The following is a 22,848-nucleotide window of genomic DNA, read 5'->3' as shown; positions in this document are numbered from 1 at the left end:
TATGAAACTGCCCAGACCAAGGTAATTGTGTTTCAAAGATGTTTTGACACAAAATCTTTAGCGTATTGGTGAGTGACACAACCCAAACCAGTGAGAGGGGCCGGCCAGCCTGCTGCCTGCCCTGCTGAGGGTTTACACAGCTTCCTGGCTTCCCCATCCCAGATCAATGGCTTTTCCTCCCTCGCTCCTTTCCATTATCTCAGTTCAGCAATTGCTGTTTGTGCCCCCAGACCTCCCAGCTCTCTCAGCTGACGTGTCAACACTCCTTCACTGATGTCCTTGCCAAGACCAGGGAAGCAGCTCCTGCGCCCAGGTCCCTCTTGCACCCTTCCAGCTCACCCCAGGATTGCTCAAGGCCTCTTTCTGTCCCATTTCTCTCCTCCTGCCTCTTTTGTGCTGGCTGCACCCAGCCCTCCGCTGTCAGCTCTTCTATTCTTGTTCAGCCTCCCCCCTTGGCTCCTCGTTCCCCTGTGCCCGGCTGTCAGATCGGGGGTCACAGAGCCCTGCTGCTCCCCCGGCTGTGCCCAGGCTGCCCCGCTCCCCCGGCTCTCTCCTCCACTTCAGCTGCCAGGTCGGGAGCCTGGCTGCTCTGTGGGTTGGCACACCAACACGAGGAGAATCCCACAGGGCAGCTCCACTGGATCGCTGTTGTGTGTCCGTGTCACTTCAGGCCCTGCCAGCTGCTGGCCCTGCCTGTTCACCCCCAGAGGGGTTTGTCCCCTAAATACTGGAGCTGGAGCATCGTGTTGTCCTGTGTCCCCCACGGTGCACAACTGGCCATAGGGACCAGCGTGTGCTCTCCTGGCCATAGGGACCAGCGTGTGTTCTCCGGCTGCTCCTGCCCTGCCACAAAACTCTGCCCCACGCTCATGGCCATTGTCACTGTGCCCTCCCTGTGGTCCCTGTGGTCCCTGTGCTCTGCTTCTCCCTGTGACAGTGAGGGTCTGGCACAGCTCGTGCCCTGCCTGGGGCCCTCCCGGAGCAGGAGTGACCCTGCTCAGCCCTGACCCCGGGCCTCGTGCTCCGCAGTGGCTGTGCTTCCCTGGAAGTGATTGCTTTGTCTCGCTCCTCCCCGGGCCTTTCCCGGCCGCTGGGATGCAGAATGCTCCTCTGTGCTGCCTGCTCGCACTAGGTAAATTATTTGTGTAATGGGCTGGGGTTATTTTTTGTAAGCTGGCAGAGTAACTGTGAATCATCAAATCTCCCTGAATTCAGTCCTCACAGGACACCCACAAAAGGACCTATTGTGCAGAGCAGTGGTGGGAGCGTGGCTGGAACCGGACAGAGGAGCCACTCAGTGGATCGTGGATCTGCAGAAGCCGAGTCTGCAGCATGGCTGGGATATGGGCTCGGATGAGCCACTGGACACGCTGCTGGCGGGTGTGTGGGGTTTCATGGCACCGGGTCCCAACTGCTCAGCCAAGACCCCTGGAAAAGAGCCTTAAGCACTGTTGCTGCTTCTGCCGGAACGAACACTTTATCCTTTTTTCCCCTCATTTTAACAAAGAGTGACAAATCTGCCCCAGTGCAGTCCCCCTGGCCCGGCGGCGTCCGGATGGGGCCGGAGCCTTGGGCAGAGGAGGGGCTGCTCCGGGAGCGGGGACACGCGGGGACAGCGGCAGACGCCGCCCGCGGGGTGGGAACCGGGGCGATCGGCACGGACCGGGACCGGCGGAGCCGCTCGGCGGGGTCCGGCCGGGTTCGGGTCCGGGCTCCGGGATCCGGGGTTCGGGTCCGGCGGCGCTCGTGCCCGGCGGGGCGGGGCCGAGCCCAGCGGGGCGGGGCGGGGCCGGGGCGGGGCCTGGGCTCGGGGACGCCCCGCCCCGCGCAACCTGAGCGCGGGAGCGGCGCCAGGGCCCCGCCTCGGCCGGCGGCGGGAGCGGCTGCGCTCGGATCGGTTCGGATCGGATCGGATCGGATCGGCTCCGCTCGGCTCAGCCCAGCCCAGCCCTGCCCGGCGCTGCTCGGCTCTGTCGGCTCTGCCGGCTCCGCTCCGCTCCCGGCTGTGCCGCGCTCCCCGCGGTGCGGGCGGTGCGCGGTGTCCCCGGCGCCGCCAATGACGGTGGGCGCGGGCGGCGGCGGGGCCGCGGCCGGGTGAGGCGGCGGTGGAGCGCGGCGGGCGGCGGTCCCGGCGGGACCCGCGCCCTCCCGCACGATGTCGGCGCAGGGCAAGTTCAAGAAGGACAAAGAGATCATCGCCGACTACGAGGCGCAGGTCAAAGGTGCGTAGCGGGGCCGGTGCGGGGCGCGGCGGGGCCGCCTTTGTGTGCGGGGCGGGGCGGGGACGGGCCGGCTCCGGCCGCGGGGGCTGTGCCGCCGACCCCCGCCCCTCCCGCGCTGCGGCACCGCCGGCCGGGGGAGCCCCGGCCCTGCCCGCGGGGCTCGGGGGGCGGCGGTGCCGTCGCCGTGCGGGGATGGGCAGCGATCGTTCCGCGCCCGAAGCAGCACCGGCCGGGGCAGCGCCCCGCGCCCACCCGGGCAGCGCCCGCCCCGGGGAGGGGAGCGGCACCGGGGGTCGGAGGCAGCCCCGGGCCCGTGCGGTGTCGGGAGCGCTGCCCGCGGCCTCCCGGCGAGCAGCGCATCGATCCTGCGGTCCTTATGTAAGGAACTTCGCCTTCGTGCTCCGGCCCCGCGCCTCCAGGCCCGCAGTCATTATTATGCAAGTGCCGGTACTGGTGCGGGGTGCGGAGCTGTGCGGCAGCCGCTGCGTTCCTCAGAGTTGGAGAGGAATAAAACGAGAGCTTGTGTCTGTTGAGACCACTAAGCGTCAAATCCCAGGCTCCAAGTTAATTCTTGTTACGAAGGAAAGTTGGTACCCTGTGACACATGGCAGCTCTTCAGCCCGGGGAAGGGCTAAGCTGGTTGGAGGCAGAGGGAAATGAGCCGCTGTAACCTGCTCTCTATTGCTCACCCAGGAATTTTAAGTGTTCGTAACAAACTGTATTAACGGATATTTTTGGATAACTTCAGTTTATCAGTCTATTCACTGTTGCAACGATTGCCAATTCTGTTAGCTGATGACAATTCCTTTTCCCACCTTCAGCTGGAGGATACTCAACTGCTTCCCTCACGCCTTTTCCTTGTGCGTCCCCCTTCAGTCCCTCTGCTATTATATAAAACTGTCTCTGCTCTCCCTTTGCTCAGTTGTTTTATATGGATATGTGTTCACCACTTTGTTATGTTTAAGTCTAAGACCGAGTTAATTAAAAATGTAAAATATAGCTTTTCTGCAGATTAACCCGTGCTTGTGCAACCTCAACAGCTTCCCTTTTTCTGCAGATCCCGGCTCAACTGGGTGATGGCTGGTCTGCACAGACTCCTCTTGGAAGTCTCTGCCTAACTGCGGCAGTGCCATGCCAGAGGGAGGGATTCTGGGGAAGGGGCTGGCTGTTGGTTTCGTGCCATTGTTTACTTTCTTGCATTTCGGTCTTTTGTAGGTGGCCTCAAAGAGTGACGGAACAGTCACAACACACTCTGCTCAGTGCCAATTACCTTTCTGCTTGTGTGTAATTTGGGCAAATTGATGTTATTGCACCCCGCAGTTAAGCAGATGAAATATTCTTTTAGCATGTGGTATTGTTCATTTCATGGGAGGGGATTTGCATTTTTTCCCAGAGACTGTCCCATTGTTCCATGTTGTTCTCAAAGATGTCCTGGGCCGGCTTGTTTCTGCTTCTCGGGTGCTCAGGGTGCACAGGGGCTGCTGGGGCAGGACTGGCTCTGAGCTGTTCCAGAGCTTCACTGCAGACGTCTCCAGTGTTTTTCCTGATTGTTGTTTGTAACTGGAGTACTCATGTGCCGGATCATTCTTGGCCCGGCTTCTGTGGCCTCATGGTTTCCATATGTGAGGCCGTTAGTGCTGGAGTCCGTGTGAGGGTGTTTTATTGCACCGCTGCAATCATGTTTTGGGCAGCTGTAACACAGTTTGCTGAGGGGCCAGTAATAATTTCCTTGATGCTGTTCTGTGCCTAATTATACCTCCAGGAATGTCCGTTTCCTGATGTAGGGTACTTGGTCTGTGTTTTCACCTGAATAAAGGCTGATTTGGATGTGGGCAGGGTGTAACTGCGCCTGTGGCTGGGGTGAGGTGGGCAGTCAGACCCAATGGCCACGTGTGCTGCCAGCCTGCTGCCTTTGAGGAGGTGGCAGCTCCATCCCTGGACACATCAGGTCTGTCACAGGAGCAGGGTGGTTTTGGGGTAACCTTGGTGAGATGCAGGGTCTCCAGTGCTCACAGCTGTGTCCTGACAGCCATCCCATGTCCCTGACAGAGACCCAGCGGGTCTCTGACCTTCCCACCATGCTAAACTGTGAGAGGAGGATGGTAGTCTGACTCTGGAGGGGTGCAGAGCTCTGCTGTAGCTTGTGCTTCTGCTCTCCTCAGGAGCAGTGGAAGCGAAGGTGAGTGGGCAGACAGGTTTGGTGAGGAGGCAGCAGTTGGTCATTGTGCTCGTGGGGACCCAAGGGGGGCCAGAGGCCGAGGACCTGCTGCGGAGGGAGTGGGGCTCTTCTGTGCTCAGAGCTGTGTGTGGACCTCACATGGGGGAGGGTGTGTCACCATCTAAACCTTCTCTGGGGCTGTGACAGTGACCATGATCACCCACCTCCACTTATGCTCCCCTTTGGTTGGGCCTGGTCTCCCCTGGCTCAACCAAAGGGTTGGATATAGGCTGCCTCATTATCCCAGATACCCTATTTATTTCCTTCAGGGATTGAGTCATTGTTCTATTCATCTCTAACCCCTTGGTGAAGATGGATGCCCAAACCTCCAGAAACAGACTAAAATGGAAGAGAAATAGTGAGAAAAGGGGAAGTGGTGGCAAGGGGGACTAACGACCAGAGTGTTGGCACAGAAATGCTGACATATGAAGATGATAAAAGGTGAAAAATTGAAGAAGTGATGTCTTGTTATGGAGGACAGGGCTGGTCCCCATGGCATGGTCAGGAATATGGCAGGGAGAAAGGTGGAAAACCCTGCACATGAGCTCCAGGGCATACACTAGCATGGGTGGAAGGGAAGCAGCTCCAGCAGAGCTGCACTGGAAGTGCATTTGAAGATGGATGTTAGAAGTGGGCAGGGTGCTGCTGGTGCGAGGTGTCAGCTAGTGCTGGGTGAGGTAATGACCTTCCAGCAGTGCCTGAGGTGTGTAAAGCCTCAGTGCTGGAGGAGCTGATGGACACCTGGAATGAATGGTGGGGGAAAATAGTTCCTCAGATGGATTTCGGGAATGTTTTGCTGAAGCCTCTAGCTCCGGCTGTTGGGAAGTAGAGCAAGGGCTGGGATGGTTGGAGGGTGGCCTCTCAGTAGCTGCAGTGTGGGAGCTGAGCCCTGCCCGACCTGCTGTGCTCCCAGTGCTGCAGCCCTGGAACGGCAATCGAGGAGCCCACGTGCCGTGTGGGGAGCGCGATTGGCGGGAGGAGGGTTGGACTGGGGAATAATCTTTGTGCACAGGGTGATTTATCAACCATAATGGCTCTGTATCTTCTTTCTCTCCCTGGAGAATTGTGTCTGCTCCTCTCACGGTGGGAAGGAGTTGTCCTGAAAATGCTTGGAAAAGATAGTGGGGGTGTGTGGGGCGCGCGCGGGTCCATGTGAGTGCCCTGCTGCACACGCTGTTCCTGGGTGCCACAGGGGGCTGATGGCTGGGACCTGGTGACACGAGGCTGGCAGTTCTGCAGGGTGCCTGAGGCTCTGGCTCAGTGCCAGCCTGCTTTTGGGAATGGGAATACCTGATGGCTCCTGTCTGCGGCTGCTGCAGGCGCTGTCCTTGCCGCTCTGCGCAGCGTTCGCCGTCTGCCCGTGCGTGGAGACCTCTGGCTCTCACCTCTGCTGCACACACAGCGCTGGCACCTCCTTCCCACAGTGGGGGCTTTCCTGTCTGTTATCTGTGGGTCTGCCCTGCCCTTCTACTGCTGCTTTCAGCTCTTGGGAGAGGGAGAGCTGGCCCCAGCACTGGCAGGAGATGCTTGCTGGGCTGTACCAGAAAGAAAATATTTAAGGGTACTTTTAGGAGGCAGGTTTTCTTATTTGCCTTAGCCTTGCAGACAGGAGTGATTGCATTAAAAATAAACACCAATGGAGATATGGCTGCAGATTTACAACTGCCACATGACAGCTGCCTGCGGAATACAGAACACAGAGGATCCTTGGATGCACAATTTAAAGCGAGTGTTTTCAGACATACAGTTTTAATTGGTCTATCTGGCCAGAAAGCTAAATAAATGTCTCTTCCTCATTACTGTCACGTGCCTGATTTGTGGCTTTAATGCAGCAAAACGAACCAGTTTTAATGATGCAGATGCAACTGCCTGTGGTCCAGCATTGGAAACCTTGCAGAAAATTGGGCATCGTGTTGATTGGCTGTTGAATTGCTTCCTGCAGCTTTACCTTAGCCCTGGCAAAATGCAGGTCCCCATGTGATCCCTCTGGCTGCTGTTGGCAGGGAGATTGCTGCGAGGCAGCAGCATCTTGTGTTGTGTGCCTGGCAGGTGACATGATCCCTGGTGATCCTGGAGATGGGACTCTCCAAATGGTGCATCTGGCTGAATAGTGGGAAAGGGATGATTTCTTGCACTACTGGGACTCTTAGTTGCTGTGTAAATTGATAACAGAATTAGAATTTTATATGCTAAATCTATTAAAGACTTGCAAACCTGGGGCCAAAGAAAACCAATGTGTTCTTTCCTATTTTCACAGAGCTTAGGTTATCAGTGCACATTAGCTTTGACTTCTTCTACTGCAGTAGCTGCATCCCTTCTTTTTTTGTCTACTCTCTTTTCCTACCTATTACTCTCTTTCTGCTTTGCTCAGAAAATACTGGGAAAATTCCCATACCCAGTCATTTTCTGGGATGGTGGTTTGCTCAGAGGAGTAGTTTTAGTTCAGAATTGGGGGAGTCATCAAGGCTTGATCTTGACAGCCCATTCAATAAAATGGTTCTGTGCAAAAGAGAAGGTTGCACCCCTTTGTGCAGGGGGGCTGTTGGGAAACTACTAAATATTGATCACAGAAACAGATAGAAAATATCCATTGGCTTAATTGTCTTGCTTAACAAAATGTGGGGAAGTGTGATCCAAGGGCACCTGGTGTGCCTGGTGTGACTCCCTTGGCTTTGGTGCAGCTGTCTGTGGCACACAGCGGGTTCTGATGGGTCTGATGTGGTTTCTGCTGTGAGAACTGTTCCATGCTGCTCCTGGTTTGGTTGATTCCTGTGTAGATTTATTTGTTGTTATCTCCTCCTTCCCTGCCGTGTTCTCTGGGTGGGTCTGGCAGCCTGGCCCTGGAGCTGGGTGTTACAGAGCCCTCCGTGTGCGGGCACTGGGCGGGCCATGTGCAGGGATAGCAGGGGAGTATAGATGTAAGTCCTAATAAAGATTAATTGGCAGGCTCTAATGGAAACAAATTTAATCTATTGGAGATGTTTCCTGCAAAGCTCAAGTCCTGGCGCTTTGGCAGAGGCTGGGGTGGTTCAGCTGAGTCAGCAGCTCCTGCACATCACTGACCACCAGCAGCTCTGTGCTCTGGACCTGCCCAAAACACCTTGGGTTTGGGCCTCCTCTGTGGACAGTGGGGAAAGGAGCTGCCAGGCTGTGGTACCTGGTCAGAAATGGGTGTACCCATGTGCGTGGGGGCCCTGAGTGAGCGTGGCAGGCACTGGGGCTGCTCTTTCGTGTGAAGACCTTGCTGAGCTCAAAGGCTCTCCAAGTGCTCGACCTCTGGGATGGGTGTTGGGGAAGCACTCAAAGCCCCTGCTGGCCTCCACCAGGGCAGGGGTGATATTTAAAAACAGAGGTGCCATCATTGAAGTGTTTCTTGTGCTAGGACTCTTCGGCCACAGCTGAAGCTGTTGAAGCCAACCCAGCAGAGTGGAGGTGCCTCTGGCAGGATAAGCAGGAGAGCAGTGCTTTCCTCCTGAAGATGGAGGAGCTGGCAGAGAGTGGCCAAGGGACACACTGTGAGCCTCTTGCAGGACTGGCCTTTGTGATCCAGTCCCTGGCTCCATCTGCCAGGATGGGCTTGGTCTCCCACACAGTGGGATCGTGGGGTTGTGTTCTCCTGCCCCGCAGAGGGAGGGGGAGCTGGAGCTCTGGGTTAAAGCTGGTTAGTGTGGCCTGACCCCCAGGCTGGGGTGAAGGTGCTTTGAGCAGCCCCGCTGCTTAAACCCTTGGGTTCACAGGGGAGCATCTGTGTGCAGGGAGAGCAGCAGCAGCTCCTGCAGCTGGGCCTGGGCAGAGCTGCACGTCCCTCGTGGGGGCTGCGGGCCCAACATCGGACTCTGCATTAGGGTCACTTTCTTTTAATGTGTTCACAAAATGAAATCCAGCCGTGTTTAGAAGTGCAGTAGTGACGAGGCCTCCTTAGGGCTCTGCTCTGCTTTGGAGGCTGACTTTGTGTCCCTGAGCTCTCGGCTGGGCTTTGGGCTCCTGTCAGGCCAGGAACAGGAACAGGGGCCCGAGGGACTCTGCCCTGAGCAGCTCAGTCTGTCCCCAGCAGCTCCTCTGGCTCGTCTGTGTGACCAGTGTCAGAACTGCTGGGCAGCACATCCAGCCTCAGGGCTGGGGCTTGTCCTGGGGCAGGAGCTGGCGTTCCTGCTGTGCTCCCAGGTGATTTCAATACAAAAGAAGGGTATTTTGATCCTGTAAACCTGGCCCTGTTCTTTCCTGAGCTCTGGCAGCTGCCTGGGTGCAGCTGGCATTATTTGTCAGTCTACCCTTCCTCCTGATAACAATAAAACCCTCTTACAACACTTATTCATGGCCTGTAGCTAGTTCTGGTTCCAGGTGAAGAGTTTTAAGGGTCGTCAGAGTGCAGCACCAAACGCGCTTCATGTGCTTAACAGATATTTATAAGCCTTTCCAAGGTATAATATTTTAAGTTCTGTGTGCAGTTTCAGCCCCTGTCAGGAGCAGGATTTACTCTCCCCTTTGCTGGCCTGTGGAAGGTGGGGGAGAACTCTTCCCCTTGAGCTGTTACATTTTCTCTTGCCTGGGTTTGGCTGGGTTTCAGTAGCTATTTGTCAAGCTACCACCCACGGCAGCAGCAGCTGAAATCCATTTCCTGCCTTGGGAGGCACCCGTGCTCCTGCCAGGTGATGGGACAGGTCACACAGGTAATGCCTGGCTCGGGCTTGTGGCTGCAGAGGGGCTCAGTGGTGTGTTCCTTGTGCCACTTTTCAGCAAAATTGACATGAGGTAATCTCCCTTTTCTTACAGCCTGAGTGGCTCTTTAGTCCCAAGTGTTGGTTTAATCCCAGGAGGCTTTTGCTGAGCTGCCAGCGAGCACTCCCCCTGGAAAGGTGAATAATATAATGGCCCATCTTCGCGAACGAAGATTTGGGGAAAGGTCTTTTACCTTTCCAGCCTGCGCAATGGATTTTTTAGGTGAGACACAGCCTGCGCTGAACTGAGCCCACCCTTTAATCCTAAAGTTCATCTGCCGGGGCCAAGCGAGCTTGGACAATGGCAGTCCTCACTAATGACTACTGTGCTGTGTGTGCCCCACCTCTGTGTGTGGTGTGTGTCCTGGCAGTGACAGAAGACATGGGCATGTGTAAACAGTGTGAGCCCGTGGGGTGATGATGGTTGTACCTGTCTCTGCTGCCCTCGTCCTGTGCTCCTGTTCTGTGCCTGCCATTGTTGGGTGCACTTCAAGCTGGTCACGTCTCCAAGAGCTTGATTGTAAACTTTCCACTGACAAACTGGCCCAAGATAACTTTTTTTAGAGTACATTTTCTCTCTGGAAGGCAACTGCAGTGGTTTGGGCAGGGGCAGCTGTTGAACAGCATATTGCAACAGGCAATTTTAAGAGAGGAAGTGGAGCATCAAAATGAAATTACCGAGGGAGTTCCCGTGGCTGTGGTGTGTTCCTGGGGCTGGACCCAGTTGATGTGATGGGGCTGGTGTGTTCCTCACTGCCGTGGTGCTTTGGGAGTGTTTGATGCCTGTGAGCAGCCAGCATCTTGGCTTTAGAGTTTGTGTGAGAAATGGTTCCATCCCAGCACAGCAGCCTTTGCCTGCCAGGCCAGGGATGTACAGCCCTGCTTTTTATCCCAGGGTTGTTGGAGCTCAGCAGTGAGAAGGCAGCTGGTAGGATCCTGGCCATGGTGGGGAGGGAGAGGTTTCAAATCCTCTTTTTTATGTTAAATCTTCCTCTTTATTTTACCAACAAAGTATGTATAAAAGGTGTGGTGACATAATTCCAGTGTGGAAGTTGGTGCTTCCCAGCCTCTTCTGGAAGTGGGTCCCTGAGTTGAGCTCTCTGGGCCCTGCCTGGTCAGAGGAGAGCAGCAGCAGTGCTTTTGGAAGGTGGCTGTGCAGTGGTTTATCTGCCTGTACTGGTGTGAGGTCCCCAGTTAGGGAACCTCTGGCCAGAGCGGGACTGGGGGACCAGGGGTCTGGGAACGGTGACAAAGCTGTGGCTGTGAGAGTCTCTTGCTTACGTGTCTTGTGCTGTTGAGCTGCCTTAAACAATGTGCCTTCCAGAAGTGTATCCTTTAGCTTTCCTGGTGTCCTTTCCTGGCTCCTGAAGCCCAGCTGATGGAGGTTCTCCATGAAGACATTTGGTGCTGTGGAGTTTGGGAAAACTACACACCTGTGCTGTGTCCAGCAGCTTCAGAGAAGAATTTGCATTAGTGTTGCCTTTGGAGTTGGAGAATATTTGTGAAGAGGAGAAAAAACCCTCCAACTTTTCCTTTTCTTTTTATGTCAGCCTTTAGGAGGAACAGTTGTGTCTGTGGCAAGGGATGACAGTCACTGTAATGTGTCTGGCTTCTCAAATCAGCTCTGTAAAACATTGCTCTGTCTTGTAGCAATGGCAGGTGTGCAGGACAGCTCAGAATCTCGCTGTTAGAACGGCTATGGAGTTAAATTATCTCCAGTCTGTATCAGCTGGGAGGGGAGAGGAGGTTGCTCCTTGGTTGAGTGTCTGTGTCCCGCCTCAGGTAGAGAAGAGGGGGGTGCAGATCTTTGGGATGCTGCTCATCCTGCTGCTCCTGGGAATGCTCAGGATGCAGCCCTCCAGGGCAGGGATTATACCCGTGTGGCTCATGCTTTGGTCATTGCAGGGGCAGCAGGGTGATCTGCAGTGGGGAGGCTCAGCTGGGTGCTGGGTTACTCGGGCCTGTAAGAGTAAATATTTAGAAAGAGAACAGGATACAAACCTGTGTAAATGACCAGAGATGGGGACATGGAGGGCTGGCTTTAATGATTTCCATTAAGGGAAAAGGGAAGGCAGTTTTCCACGGCCTTTCTCCATCTCTTGGCCAAACTTTCTGGAGCAGTGTCTGCACACTGCAGGGCTGCAGCACGAGTCCCTGTCATGTACTTGCTGAACCAATAGCTTCCCCTTCACTGCAGCAGATCCCCAAAGATAGGTTTTGTTTTTGCTGCTTTGTTTGTTTGAGGAGCCGTTTGTGTCTCCAGGAGGTTCTGTGCCATGGTGAGAGCTGGAGGGGATGTTGTGCTCTTGGAATGTTTAGAGGAGATGACCTCGAGAACAGATTTCGAAGCCTGATCAGCAGTTTGATAATTTTAGGTTGCTGGCCTTGTGTGCATGTAGTATTTTTCTCTCTGTCAAATGCACTGGTTAATCAATAATTGCTTAATGGGAATAAAACACCGGTATTGGTGAGGATTAAAAACGCTTCACCTGCCCAGGGTGATGGAATCCTGCTGTAGTGTGTGGTGCAAGCTGAATGCTTTCCAGAAAACTTCCTGTGTGTGTAACCTTGCGGTCTGCTGGCAGCTGGGATCTGAGGGAGCTCACCCAGTGGGGTGCTTTGGAACATCCCTGTCAGTGGAAGAGCTCTGGCTCAGAGCCCTGTTGCAATAGGTAGGGCTGGCTATCCAGCCTGAGTAGCCTGATGGCTTTAAATGGCCTGGGCTTGGGAAGAAGTCTGTGTCTAAATCTCCACCCTTTTTTTTTTTTCCCCTTCATGGAATTTGACTCCGATGACGCTTTAATCATTGAGATTATGGAACTCATGGAAGGATTAGAGATCAGACTGTTGGTGTGGCAGCCTAAAACTTTTGTGTTGGCAAAGGCTCCAGGGAGAATTCAAGATTTTCTCTGTGTGAAAAAAGGTTAATTGATCTTTGGGAAAAGCCTAAATGTGTTTCATTCAAGACAGCTTGTTAGTGTTGGAAATGTTAAAGATGCAGCCTTGTATCCGAGCTGAGAGAAGAAGCCCCGCTGCCATTTTACAGCGTTGGCAGCAGAGCAGGACTGAAGCTGCAGGAGAGCTGGAAGGTGGGGGCTGCACTGTCAGAGAGTGAGGAGGAGGAGGCAAAGTCCTGTTGGGGAATGTCACCCTGGAGTGGGATGCAGTGTGGATCAGGGGGCTGCAGCCCAGGACAGGATGGGAACAGTGTTGTTGACCTTTTCACAGGCTGCTCATGCCCTTTGCAGGCAGTGATGCACCAAAGCCCTGGGAGTGCTGGAGGAGTCCGTGTTCTGCTGCTCAGTTAGTGCAGGAGGAAACACTGCTGGCAACGTTATCCTGCCAACAGCAGAGAGTATATTTAGCTTTTCCTTAGACTCCCCATATTCTGCTGCTGCCTGCCCTCAGAAGCTGATTAGTCACTCCAGACTGATGGTGGTGCTGGGCAGGTGACCCACGGTCATCGTGGAGTTGGGTCTCCAGACCTCACAAGCTGGGTGGGGATGTCTGTTCAGCAACATCTCTGGAAGGATGCTGAGGACCACTGACCAGCAGTGACTGCCTCTGGAAGGAGATACGCCCATAGTTGATGAAGATGTATTGGGCCTTCTAAGAAAATGTTATTGTAGGCAGCTGTTCTCTCTCCTCTGTTATTTGGGAGGGTGTGCTGACTTCTCCGGAGGGACAGCGTGCCCTAAATAAACCTTAAGGGGTGGGGAAGTCCTGCTCTGGCCAAAAGAGAGAGTTTAGTTTGCAGATGTGCTCAGCTGCTGGCAACCATGGCAGTGTGGGTTTGAGCAAGTCCTCCTGGATGGGTGGGGTATCTCCTGTGGACTTTGGCCTGTGGTGGCTCATGCCCTTGGGGTCATGTGCCAAAATCCCTGCCTCTGTGAGGGATCATGCAGTGATAACATGGTACAGTGTTGGAAAAGAGTCACATTGCTTTTCATCCTGCAGTGGCTGCAGCCTGTCCACACCCAGCATGGGCAGTCAGAACAAGCCTGGCAAAGGCTCCTCCTTTGGGATGTCTCCTCCTGGAGGTAAAAATCCTTTTTTGTTGTCACGCTGAGGACTTCAGCAGTGAGGTGCGTACCAGAGGTGCTCCCTGTCACCAGGAAGGGTTTGCACATTGCTGCTCAGTGCAGTCACTCTGCAGGTTCAGGCTGGAGTGCCATGGGGTGTTTTGTGTTGTCCTGTTGCCTAATGGCTGTTTCTCTTTGGAAGTGGGCATGTTTTCCGAAGGGCTGAGTACTTTTACAGTCAATGTTATGTACAGTGGAGCATGCTGAAGTCAGCAGTAGTGAATAGGATGCTTCAGGGTAGAATGTGATTGCTAGAGAGATCAGAAAACAATTTCTCTCCCTGTGCAGAACATTACACAATTGGCTGTATACGTTAGAGTTTCCCCTGCAGCATCAAAGCAATGCTCTGAGAGGCCACTGGATTAAGTCACATTGGCATATCTGTAAATACCCGTGTAATAGCTTCAAAATGGTCAAGGGTATTAATGGTTGTATTTTCCCAGAGCTTCTGAGAGGCAGGTTGGGAGCGTTGTGGTGGGGCAGAGCCTGGGGGACTTGAGAGGGCAGAGCTGGGGAGCAGGAGCAGCAGTGGGGTCCTGAACTCTGCCTCTGGTGCGGGAAGTGCCCGAGCAGGGCGGGGTGGGGGGATCCTCCCACGGGGGCTGTGGGGCCGCACGAGCTGGGCTGACCTGCGGGGTCAGTCACTGGGGTCCTGCTGCTCTCACCTGTTCCCAACCCCACTGCTGCTTCCTTTTTGCAGGGAGGCTGTTGGCTCCCGGGGCAGAGTACGTGTTCCTCTGTCCGTGGGGCAGAGAGGGATGGATCTTCCCCATGGCTGTGGGAGCAGTGCATCATTCACGTGGTGGAGACATCCTGCAGCTCCAGGAGAGAGCAGGCTGCAACCCGAGCTGCACCCATGGTGGGGAGGGAATGGGGGCTCCTGAGGTGTTGTGCAGAGACACCCATAGCCTGGGGGAGCTCCCCTTGCTCTGGGTTCCCTGGGGGAGCTCCCCTTGCTCTGGGGAGGAACCCAGTCGTGTCACACCTTTGGTATCTGAACTCTGTTCCGTGTCTGGGGCTGGGCACCTGCATCAGCTAGGGAGAGCTGTGGAAGATGGACTCATTGCAGAGGCCATTCTGCAGCAGAGGGCTTGTGAGTGCCCTGTGGGGTGTGAGGTCTGTGTGTGTGCCCTGCTGCGCCCAGGGCGGGAGCAGCATCGCCTCGGAGCTCTTGGAAACGAGTGCTGCAGTCCTAGACAGAAACTCTTGGATTTTGCCAGCTTTTGCTTTAACCATTCTTCATTTTACTTTCCACTAACTACATTAAATGTTTTGTAGGGACTTTCCTATTGCCCTGTTCATTTTTACCACTAAAGTGAATGGGGCTTCTACTGTGGTAACAAATGAAATTGGAAATCAGAATATCCACTTGGATTTTTCAGATAGTTCAGGAAGAGCCCGATGAAGCGTGGCAAAAAACAGTTTTAACTTGGAACAGATAAGTGACCTGGGAAGCAGGCTCTCAGCAGGTTCTTCCGAAGCGTTTTTTGTTTCTTTTAACATCCTTGCTGGATTGTGTTCAGAGTGACTCACGGCTTTAAAAGCAGTTTTTCTTGCACAGTACTTGTGTGCTCTTGACCTACTCTTGCTAAAATCCCTGAAGAAACACTGAGTAAACATACTGTAAGTGAAAATGTCATATTATAAAGCCCTGCAAGTGAAACCGTAACAAAGAGTACTCGTGTAGTCATTGTTCTGTGGGACGACAGAGTGAGATGCACTGGTGGAATAACAATAGTCTGTTCCATGGGAGAGGGCAGCTCGGAACTGAGGGGGAGTGGGAAGAAAAGGAGAAAAGAAATGCACAGTTTGCTTCTCCTGCTCACACAGCATGCACTCCTCCATCTCTGGGGCTGTGCTGTTGGTGTGGCTGCCTCCTGCTTTACAGACACCTGGCCAGGGTGGTGAGGAGAATCCGTGTTGGATGGGAGAGGAGCCTGGAGCAGATGGTACCTCTTCCCAGGCTCCGGGTGGAAGGAAGGAATTTTGCAGAGAGTAACTTCAGAATTAAACTTTCATTGGGCATTTAGTGGTGGTTGGCCATGGGAGTGGTCACAGGTCTTCTCCTCAGGGCTTCCCTGACTGTGAGAGCTGGGTGCAGTCCCTGGCTGCCCCCCTGGTTCCCGGCCAAGGATTTCTGTGGAGGCTGCTCATGTTGTCACTGTGTTTGTCTCAGTGGCCTTGTCTGTGGTGTACATTGCAGTGACAGTGAGAAAGACATTTATGGCTTCCAAGCTAACTAGTGAGCCTGCAGCAATTCACAGGGGCAGCATGCCTTTGGAAGAAAGAAAAAAACCTTCAATGACCTCTTCCTTCACTTTTTTGGGGTCTTTACCAGACTGCCCCTGTCCAGAGTTTGGTGGGAAGAACTCCTTGTCCTCAGTAGTATCTTTATGTGAAGAGTCTCAAGTTTCCCAGTAGTTAGCTGCCCCTTGTCAGCCTGCATCCAGAGGAAGGATGGAAGGACAGTTGGAGTTTCCAGGTTCTGAATTGCCAAGGTGTTTGTTGTGGCTCCAGCTGTAGCTTGAATGGGTGCCAGACATCTTGGAGGAGGAAGAGGCTTTGCTTGCTCCTGGAATCACCCTGACAGTGCTGCTGGGCTTTCCAGTTCTCCTGGCTGCATGGTGAGGCCCGTCCCAGGATGAAGCCATCTGTGTGTGTTGGTGGCACTGCCATCTCTCCCCTCTGCTGTCCCTCCGTGCTGCCCGCTCGGCATTTCACTGCGGGGCTCTGTGCTCTTTAATTGCTTGTCATTGGGGGAATTGCTCCTTCTAAAACCAATTACAACCTGACAAAACTGATCTGCCTTATTTACAAATACATCCATCTGCTCCTGGATTGCCTGGCAGCGCTGCCAGAACAATGTGAGGCCTTGGTTGCTGCTGCTGAGTTACCGAGTGTTCCCTCGGCCGGAGCCATGGGTGCCTCGCTGCTTGGGTGCTCTTTGTAGGACAGAGGGAATTCATCATTGCGGTAACAAATGCTGTAAAGCAGGTAGAGGTAAAGCCTCGAATGCTGTTTCTGGGCCCCAGCAGAGCCTTGCAGCCCATGTGGAGTGAGGGATGCCATGGAGGTGCCGGGGCAGCTCCACGGGGCACCAACACCCGGTGCCTCTGGCACCTCACAGGGGGGGTGAGCTCGTGTCAGGCTCGTGTAGTAGCTGTTAGTGTTGGGAGGAGGATGCACACCCATGTGCTGGAGCTGGGAAGCTGGAAACCTGGACTGTTTGGGAGAGGCTGGCAGTGGGTACCACTGTTCGACAGCTGTGGGAATCCAAATTGCAGGATCCCCACCTGGGGGGAGCCAGCACACTCCTGATCTTCCAGAAACCTGTTTGATAAATGAGACAGGATTAGATTCTTCCTTGGAAGCCATAGTCTCGGGATAAGGTTCATGTAGGCGAGTGGAGGCAGCAGCTGCCTGGGGTGCAAGACTGACTTCTTTGTGTTCCTGGAACTCACTCTTGAAAAGGCTCAAAAAAAGGAGAAAAATGGACGACTGGTGTCAGGACACTGGAGCTAAAAACCATCACAACTGGTAGCTGAAACTGTTTCAGACTATTTTCATTTTCCTGTGAATGTTCAGTTGCAGCTTAAAAAAGATCTGAGACATTATGAGTCAGTTCTGATTTCACCCTCGGGCCAGCAGTTCAAAGCTGAATATAGTGAATTTCAGAAGCCTTCACTAACAGCCTCTGTTCGTTGTTTAGCGTGTGTGATCCACAGAGGGGAGAAAAGAGAGGTATGCATGTAAATAAATTTAGCATGAGGGAAGCAGGAAAGTGTTGCCCCCTAAAATAAGTAATTGAAATTAGCGTGGCTGGATTTTGATGTGCAACTGGAGGTGAGTGAATTAGTCATTGTGAATAACAGATATGAGAAATTCAGGCCTGCTTTTGCGATTTATCTAGGAACGAACTTTAACTTTTATATTTATGAATAATCACTCAGTTTTCTCTGGCTGGCTGAGTAACTGAAAATTCATAAATTGGGATTAACTGGCAGTACAGAGTGCTGCAATCTGCATATGAAAACCTGTGTTTACATGGATCTAAGTTTTCTTGATTCTCCGTCACCATAGTAACTGGAGATTTTCTATAAGGGTGAGCTTGTCTGGCAATGGGAGCATGAGGTGGGATATTCCCATTTTACCTCCGGATTTCTGAATGCTCTTTGACCTCTGAGCTCAGATCTTCGATGTCATATCAATGTGGGCTTTTGGTGTTGAGCTTTTTGTGACTGGTGACCGTTATTTTGCTGACACTGGTGTTTGTGTTACAATCCGTGGTTTCCCCGATTCTCAGCACTGCCTGTTTCCTGTTCCTGTTAACAGGTTTTTTTATACGAAATTTTCTGAAATTCATCAGAGACAAATAACAGCCCTTTGATTTCCCTCCCCTTCTCTTCTCCTGCTGCCAGGCTGTGGTTTATTGCTGAAATGTGTAGGTACGACAGTCCATGAGGACAAATCCCTGAGTGTGAGCACCCCCCGTTTGCAGCTGGGGGTGACAGCTGGGTGTGCTCTGTTGGCAGGGGCTGTTCTGCAGCCCCCCAGCCTTGCTCGGGTCCTTACAGATATTGGTCATGTAGGGACACAGCACTGAGTGCAGCCAGAGTGGGGGAGGAGATGAGATGCTCAGGGGAAGCAGAGCAGTGGTAGGAAAGCAGAACTCTCCCATTTGTGGTGACAGGAGCTGTGGGGTGCAGCAGGGCCGGCTCCTCTGGCCACCGCGGCGGGACAGAGGGGCTGTTTCTGTTCCTCCTCTCTTAGGAGAAGCCCCGTGCCCAGAGCAGGGTGGAGAAGCCCTTTGGAGGGAGTCTGAAGCCTCTGGGTGCTGTCCTGTTCCTCAGTGACTGCTCAGTGCCCTGCCATGGAGCGTGGGCTGGGGCAGCCAGACACGTGGAGGTGCTCCAGAGGAGCCTGGGATTGTTCTAAATCCAAACAGAAAATCATACTTCCATGATGGTGATCTTTCCCTTGAAATGTAATTATGGGTCTGTATAATGCAGCTGTTCTTTATCTTAATAAAATATCCTGGCTGGAGGCAACTTATCGGACACAATTTATGTGCAGAGGCATCTTGTGACATTTTTTGGGAGAGGGAGAGAGAAAATAATCCATTAACATTTACAGTAAAATTGTTAGGATAAACCCCATGTATTTTTGAAAAGTTCATTTGCTTATAGTTATTAATGAAATCTATGCCTAAATTTAGTTGAGTTCTTTATACATTGCTTAGTTTGAACAACTTTTCTACCTTGTTTTATTCAGTTTCAGTGTTCATTTGAATCAATAGCTCCTAAGTTAGAGGGAGATTTTTTTTCACTGAATTAAAGAGTCTGGAATTAATCCCTACTAAGAGATAGTCACATAAATATAGACTGACATTATTTCAGGGAAATATTAATATGTAGTGTTCTACCTTTTCACTGAAGTGATTGTGATTTCATTCATAATTTACATTTTAAAAAACCTTTCAATAAAATTATGAATCTCAAGTTTGGTCTTAAAATTTCCAATATAGTTAGAAAAATACAATTATTTGTAAGTGTCTCAGATATTTTATTTCCTGCATTTTGCCTCCTGGCTGATCTGTCCCTAACCTGTGCCTTCCTCAACTCCAGCGTGTTTTCCTTCATTAGTTCCCTGAAGGCCACTCTGTGTGATTTTTCCCAAAGAGGGAGCAAGAACAAGGCCATGAAATGATGAAGCCTTGGGAGCTGCTGTGGTTTGTCTGCTGGGATGAGGGAGATGTGCCCTCTCCGAGAGCAGCACCCAGCTCTTGGAAGAAGTTTGATGTGTATTTCACTAAAATATTTTTAGCTGTACCATTTTTGTGCCAATAACTGTGATTTTTTCAGGTGTTTGTAAGGGGGTTTTTGTGGTCTGGTGAGGCCCCAGGTCAGCCAGGCTTTCTCTGCTGCAGACCTGCAACCACCCTGGGCTGGGGGGGGGAAGGCAGTGACAGCCCCTGGCTCTGGGGAAGAGGCCACTTAGTCAAAAAGACTTTCCAAGCTAATATTTTACCCGTTGACTTATTAAACCATGGATTATTTCCCCCAAAAGATGCCTCTCCTCTGTATCTTTAGATCTTCCTGGCAGCACAGAGGTCTTTGACAGATGCTCATCCAGTCTGTTGGTAAAAGCCTGCAGTGCTGGGAGATCTGACACCCTCCCTGGTTGGTCTGCTGACCTGTTGGTCTGTTTGATGCTTTCCCCCCAGTATTGAATTTGAATTGTATTTGCATTTTATTTTGTGAAAAGGGGGTGACTTGTTCCTGTGTTTCCCTCAGTGCTGGTGAAGCAAGCCTGTGAAGAGGGATTATCTAAGGAGAAAACTGCATTAGAAAAATGTTAAAACTTTCCTGAGAGTGCAGTTGTATCCAGGTGAAGCACAGGGTCAGTGTGGCAGTCCTCCACCTGGAAGGTTGGACTGGGGTGTTCGGGGAAGCTGCTGTGTGTTCTGATGGACTTGATGGTCGTGCTGCTGCCCAGAGGGGCTGGAGAGAAGGGCAGCAGGGAGCTCCTGAGGCTCAGCAAGGGAGGTGCCAAGTCGTCTTTTTTCCAAAAGATGGGAAAATAGCCCTTTTAGAGTCATTATGCTATTACAGGTTACATTTCTTAAAAAGCACACTAATAAAATAATGGTGGGCTGGTCTCTAACTGGATTTAAAATGTTTCTCATAATTCACTAATGTCTTTCCCATCATGATGCCAGAACGTCTGTTGTGACTTTGAGGAGGCAGCAAATGCAATTTGGAGAGAATTCTGAACGCCATTTATTTTAAGCAGGATCTTAGTTCTCACTTGTAGAGCTTCCTGCCATTGCTGAGAAGGCACTTAAACATTTCTCCTTGTTCTTGTGTGCTATTTAATCCCATCAGTGTGCTGGAGGCCCCCCTAAATAGTGCTGTGTGCAGCTATTCAGCTCAGTACAGTTTAATGGAGGTGGTAAATGTTAGATGCTTGCCTGGGGCACACAGTTCAGTGGCCTGTGCCCGAGGGGATTCCAGCCCTTCCTGACCCCAGGGACCCCGTGTGTGCTGGCACCCAGCTCTGCCTGGCAGTCAGTGGGACAGCACACGGGGAGTCAAGGACAAATACCTGTTGGAGTACAACCCTCCCTTTGCTTTCTCTTTTTGGCAATGTTTTGTCTTTGCCTTCCTCTTCTTGGTAATGCCTTCTTCCTCATTTGATGTTATCCTGTATCTTCATTAGCACAGGTTCCTGCAGTATTTTGCTGAGAGCACACCAGCCATTCTTTGGTACCTGGTGCTCAGGGGAAGAGCAGGAGCATCCCTGTCAGTCTTTGTGAGCACAGGAACTCTGTGCTCCTGTAGTGAGGACACAGCTGTCCCTCTGTCTCTCTGTCAGTGCAGGAGGTGCCCTTTACTGGGGACAGTCCTCGACAGGAACAGTCAGTGCTGCTGAAACTTAGCGTTTTGTCCTATTTTGCATTTATTAGCATACACTAATTATTCATAGGAATAATTACCCTTTACCAATTCACATTAATTTAGATGGCTTTTGAAAAGCAATCAAGAGGAGCAGGGAATGATAATGCATCAAAGGGAATAAGGATGTGGCACAAAAGAAATAGGGTGCATTTTATGTAAGCGACCATGTCAAGTCACTGCAGTTACTGGAACTGAGTTTGATGGTTGGTGCTGAAGGTCATCTCTGAAATGTGCTCTACACCTCAAAAGTCCATTTATGCTTCTCATCTCATTTCTGTGTCTCTTCAGTGAGGAACAACGTCATCTTATGGAAGACAGCATGAAAACAGACAAAACCACATGCTGGGTCATTCCACTGTTCCCAAGTGGCTTCCCTCTCTGTCACAAGTAGGGTTAAATTCATAAGTGCTTCTGTTATCAGGGAGCACATGAAGCTTCAGGATACAACATATTTGTGCCTGCCCTTGGCCCTGGGAATGGGCACTGGAGTCTCCTTCAGGGCCAGGGCCAGTGGGGGAAGGTCTTGGCTGTACCGTCAGTTCTGGGGGTTTGGGGGGTCACTCACCTCTGCAGGGCTGGGAAGTGTTGCTGTCTCTAGATCATCCTGAGTCTTTGACTTTGAACTAGGCCATGAAGATGAATATCCTACTGTCACATGAGACTTGTGGCCTAAAAATACTATGTTCTTTTGCTCTGGGTTACAGATGCTGCTCTGAAAGCCAAATGTGATGTGATGAAATAAGAGTGCCTTGGTGTAGACAGAGACATGGAGTGAGTAATCCTTAGAGAAGGGCAGGAAAAGGCAGGATTCAGTTCAGGTTAGAGGACAGACTGAGCAGTGGAGGGGGGATAGGGCTCCAGTGGTCATGTGCATATTGGAGGAGAATAACAACCAGGTATGGGGTTAGTGTTCGTGGTGCTTCAGTGCTTAAAACCTTGTTTTCTCAATTCAGTGAGATAAATCTCTTCTGTTTTTCCAATGAGCTTGAAACTGCTCCTGTGCAGATTAGTGCCAGTGTTGGATCAGCTGGCCCTGCTCAGCAGGAACAGCCCCATAGCCCCGTGTGATTCCAGTCAATATTGGCTGCTGGTGGTGAGCACAATCCCTCACTGGGAGTGTCTCACAGGAACAGCTCTTGCACTGGAAACAAACCCCAGTGAGCTGTGTCAGGTATAATTTCTGGATTATTTTACTGGCATTGGCAGAATTTAGTAATTGAAAAGAAATCTCCATTGAGGAGCATTTGCCAGGGTGTTGGTTACACACTTTAGGTGCAGGAAGAGGAGGGCATCAGTTTGATTAGTCTGGGATAATATGGTGTGTTGGGAGATATGGAGCTGGGTGCTGCTCAGGCTGATTCTGTGTGTTCTGCTGCAAGTCACTGTTCCACGTCCCACGTGCATTATTGACAGCTAAGTAAGTGAGCCCCTGAGTTCATCACTGCCTCAGCTTTGTGCTGTCAGATTGGAATGAGGACGTGCTCTGAATCTGTGTGATAGAGCAGGACTTGTTCCACCAGAGGCTTGTGTTAAACGAGGAACATGGTTATTGTAGGATGAGAGACTTCTGTTATCCCTGGCATCGATGACAGGATATAGTCATAACATTATAATTCACGTGAGGAACAGTGGCAGCATGCTGCCACCTTTATTTGTTTGAAATTTTATTTTTAAAAAAGTCTGTGTACAGCATAAGGAGATAAGGAAAATACAGTTTTCTACCAGAAGTGCTTCAATACTTCATTCCATTTTATAAATGATTTGGTAAGGACATACGTGCAATAATGAAGAATGCTTTGAAACAAAAAGGTTGTGAATATGTTCCTTCACTTTGGGATCCAAACCCACGAAATCTGCTGTCTGGGGCCTTGGGAATTCCTTGGATTACACTGTGCTTACCCATTTTCCACAGTAGGTGCAATTCCAGGGGGGATCTCAGTCCATAAAGTGCTATTGGACATCAGTGGTGAGCTGTTCACCCAGGCAGGTTTTGTCTGGTTTGTGTGGAGATGGGCAGAGGCAGTTTCAGAGTGGGGAGGAGGCGTGTTCCTGGTGTGTCTAAAATACACTGCTGTGCAGGGGGGTCCAGTCTGAATCCCAGACCCGCAGAGGTGCCTCCTGCCCCTGTGCACAGCCAGAGGACAGACCCAC

General features: G+C 51.9%; 1 protein-coding gene across 2 annotated transcripts in view; it reads left to right on the top strand.

Moving 5' to 3' along the window:
- Positions 1–2,060: 2,060 nt before the first annotated feature.
- SRGAP3 (SLIT-ROBO Rho GTPase activating protein 3) overlaps positions 2,061–22,848 on the top strand; it is an 80,797-nt gene continuing 60,009 nt past the window's right edge. For both annotated transcript variants that reach the window (XM_027702580.1, XM_027702579.1), the window contains exon 1: positions 2,061–2,222. In XM_027702580.1, coding sequence (XP_027558381.1) covers positions 2,156–2,222 — 67 coding nt within the window. In that variant the 5' untranslated portion in view covers positions 2,061–2,155. The remainder of the gene's footprint in view (positions 2,223–22,848) is intronic.

This window comes from Neopelma chrysocephalum, unplaced genomic scaffold, assembly GCF_003984885.1.
Source record: "Neopelma chrysocephalum unplaced genomic scaffold, ASM398488v2 Primary Assembly neopelma1_189, whole genome shotgun sequence".
Taxonomy (NCBI): Eukaryota; Metazoa; Chordata; class Aves; order Passeriformes; family Pipridae; genus Neopelma; species Neopelma chrysocephalum.
Note: the sequence above shows the minus strand (reverse complement) of the source record. Positions and strands in the feature narration are given on the sequence as shown.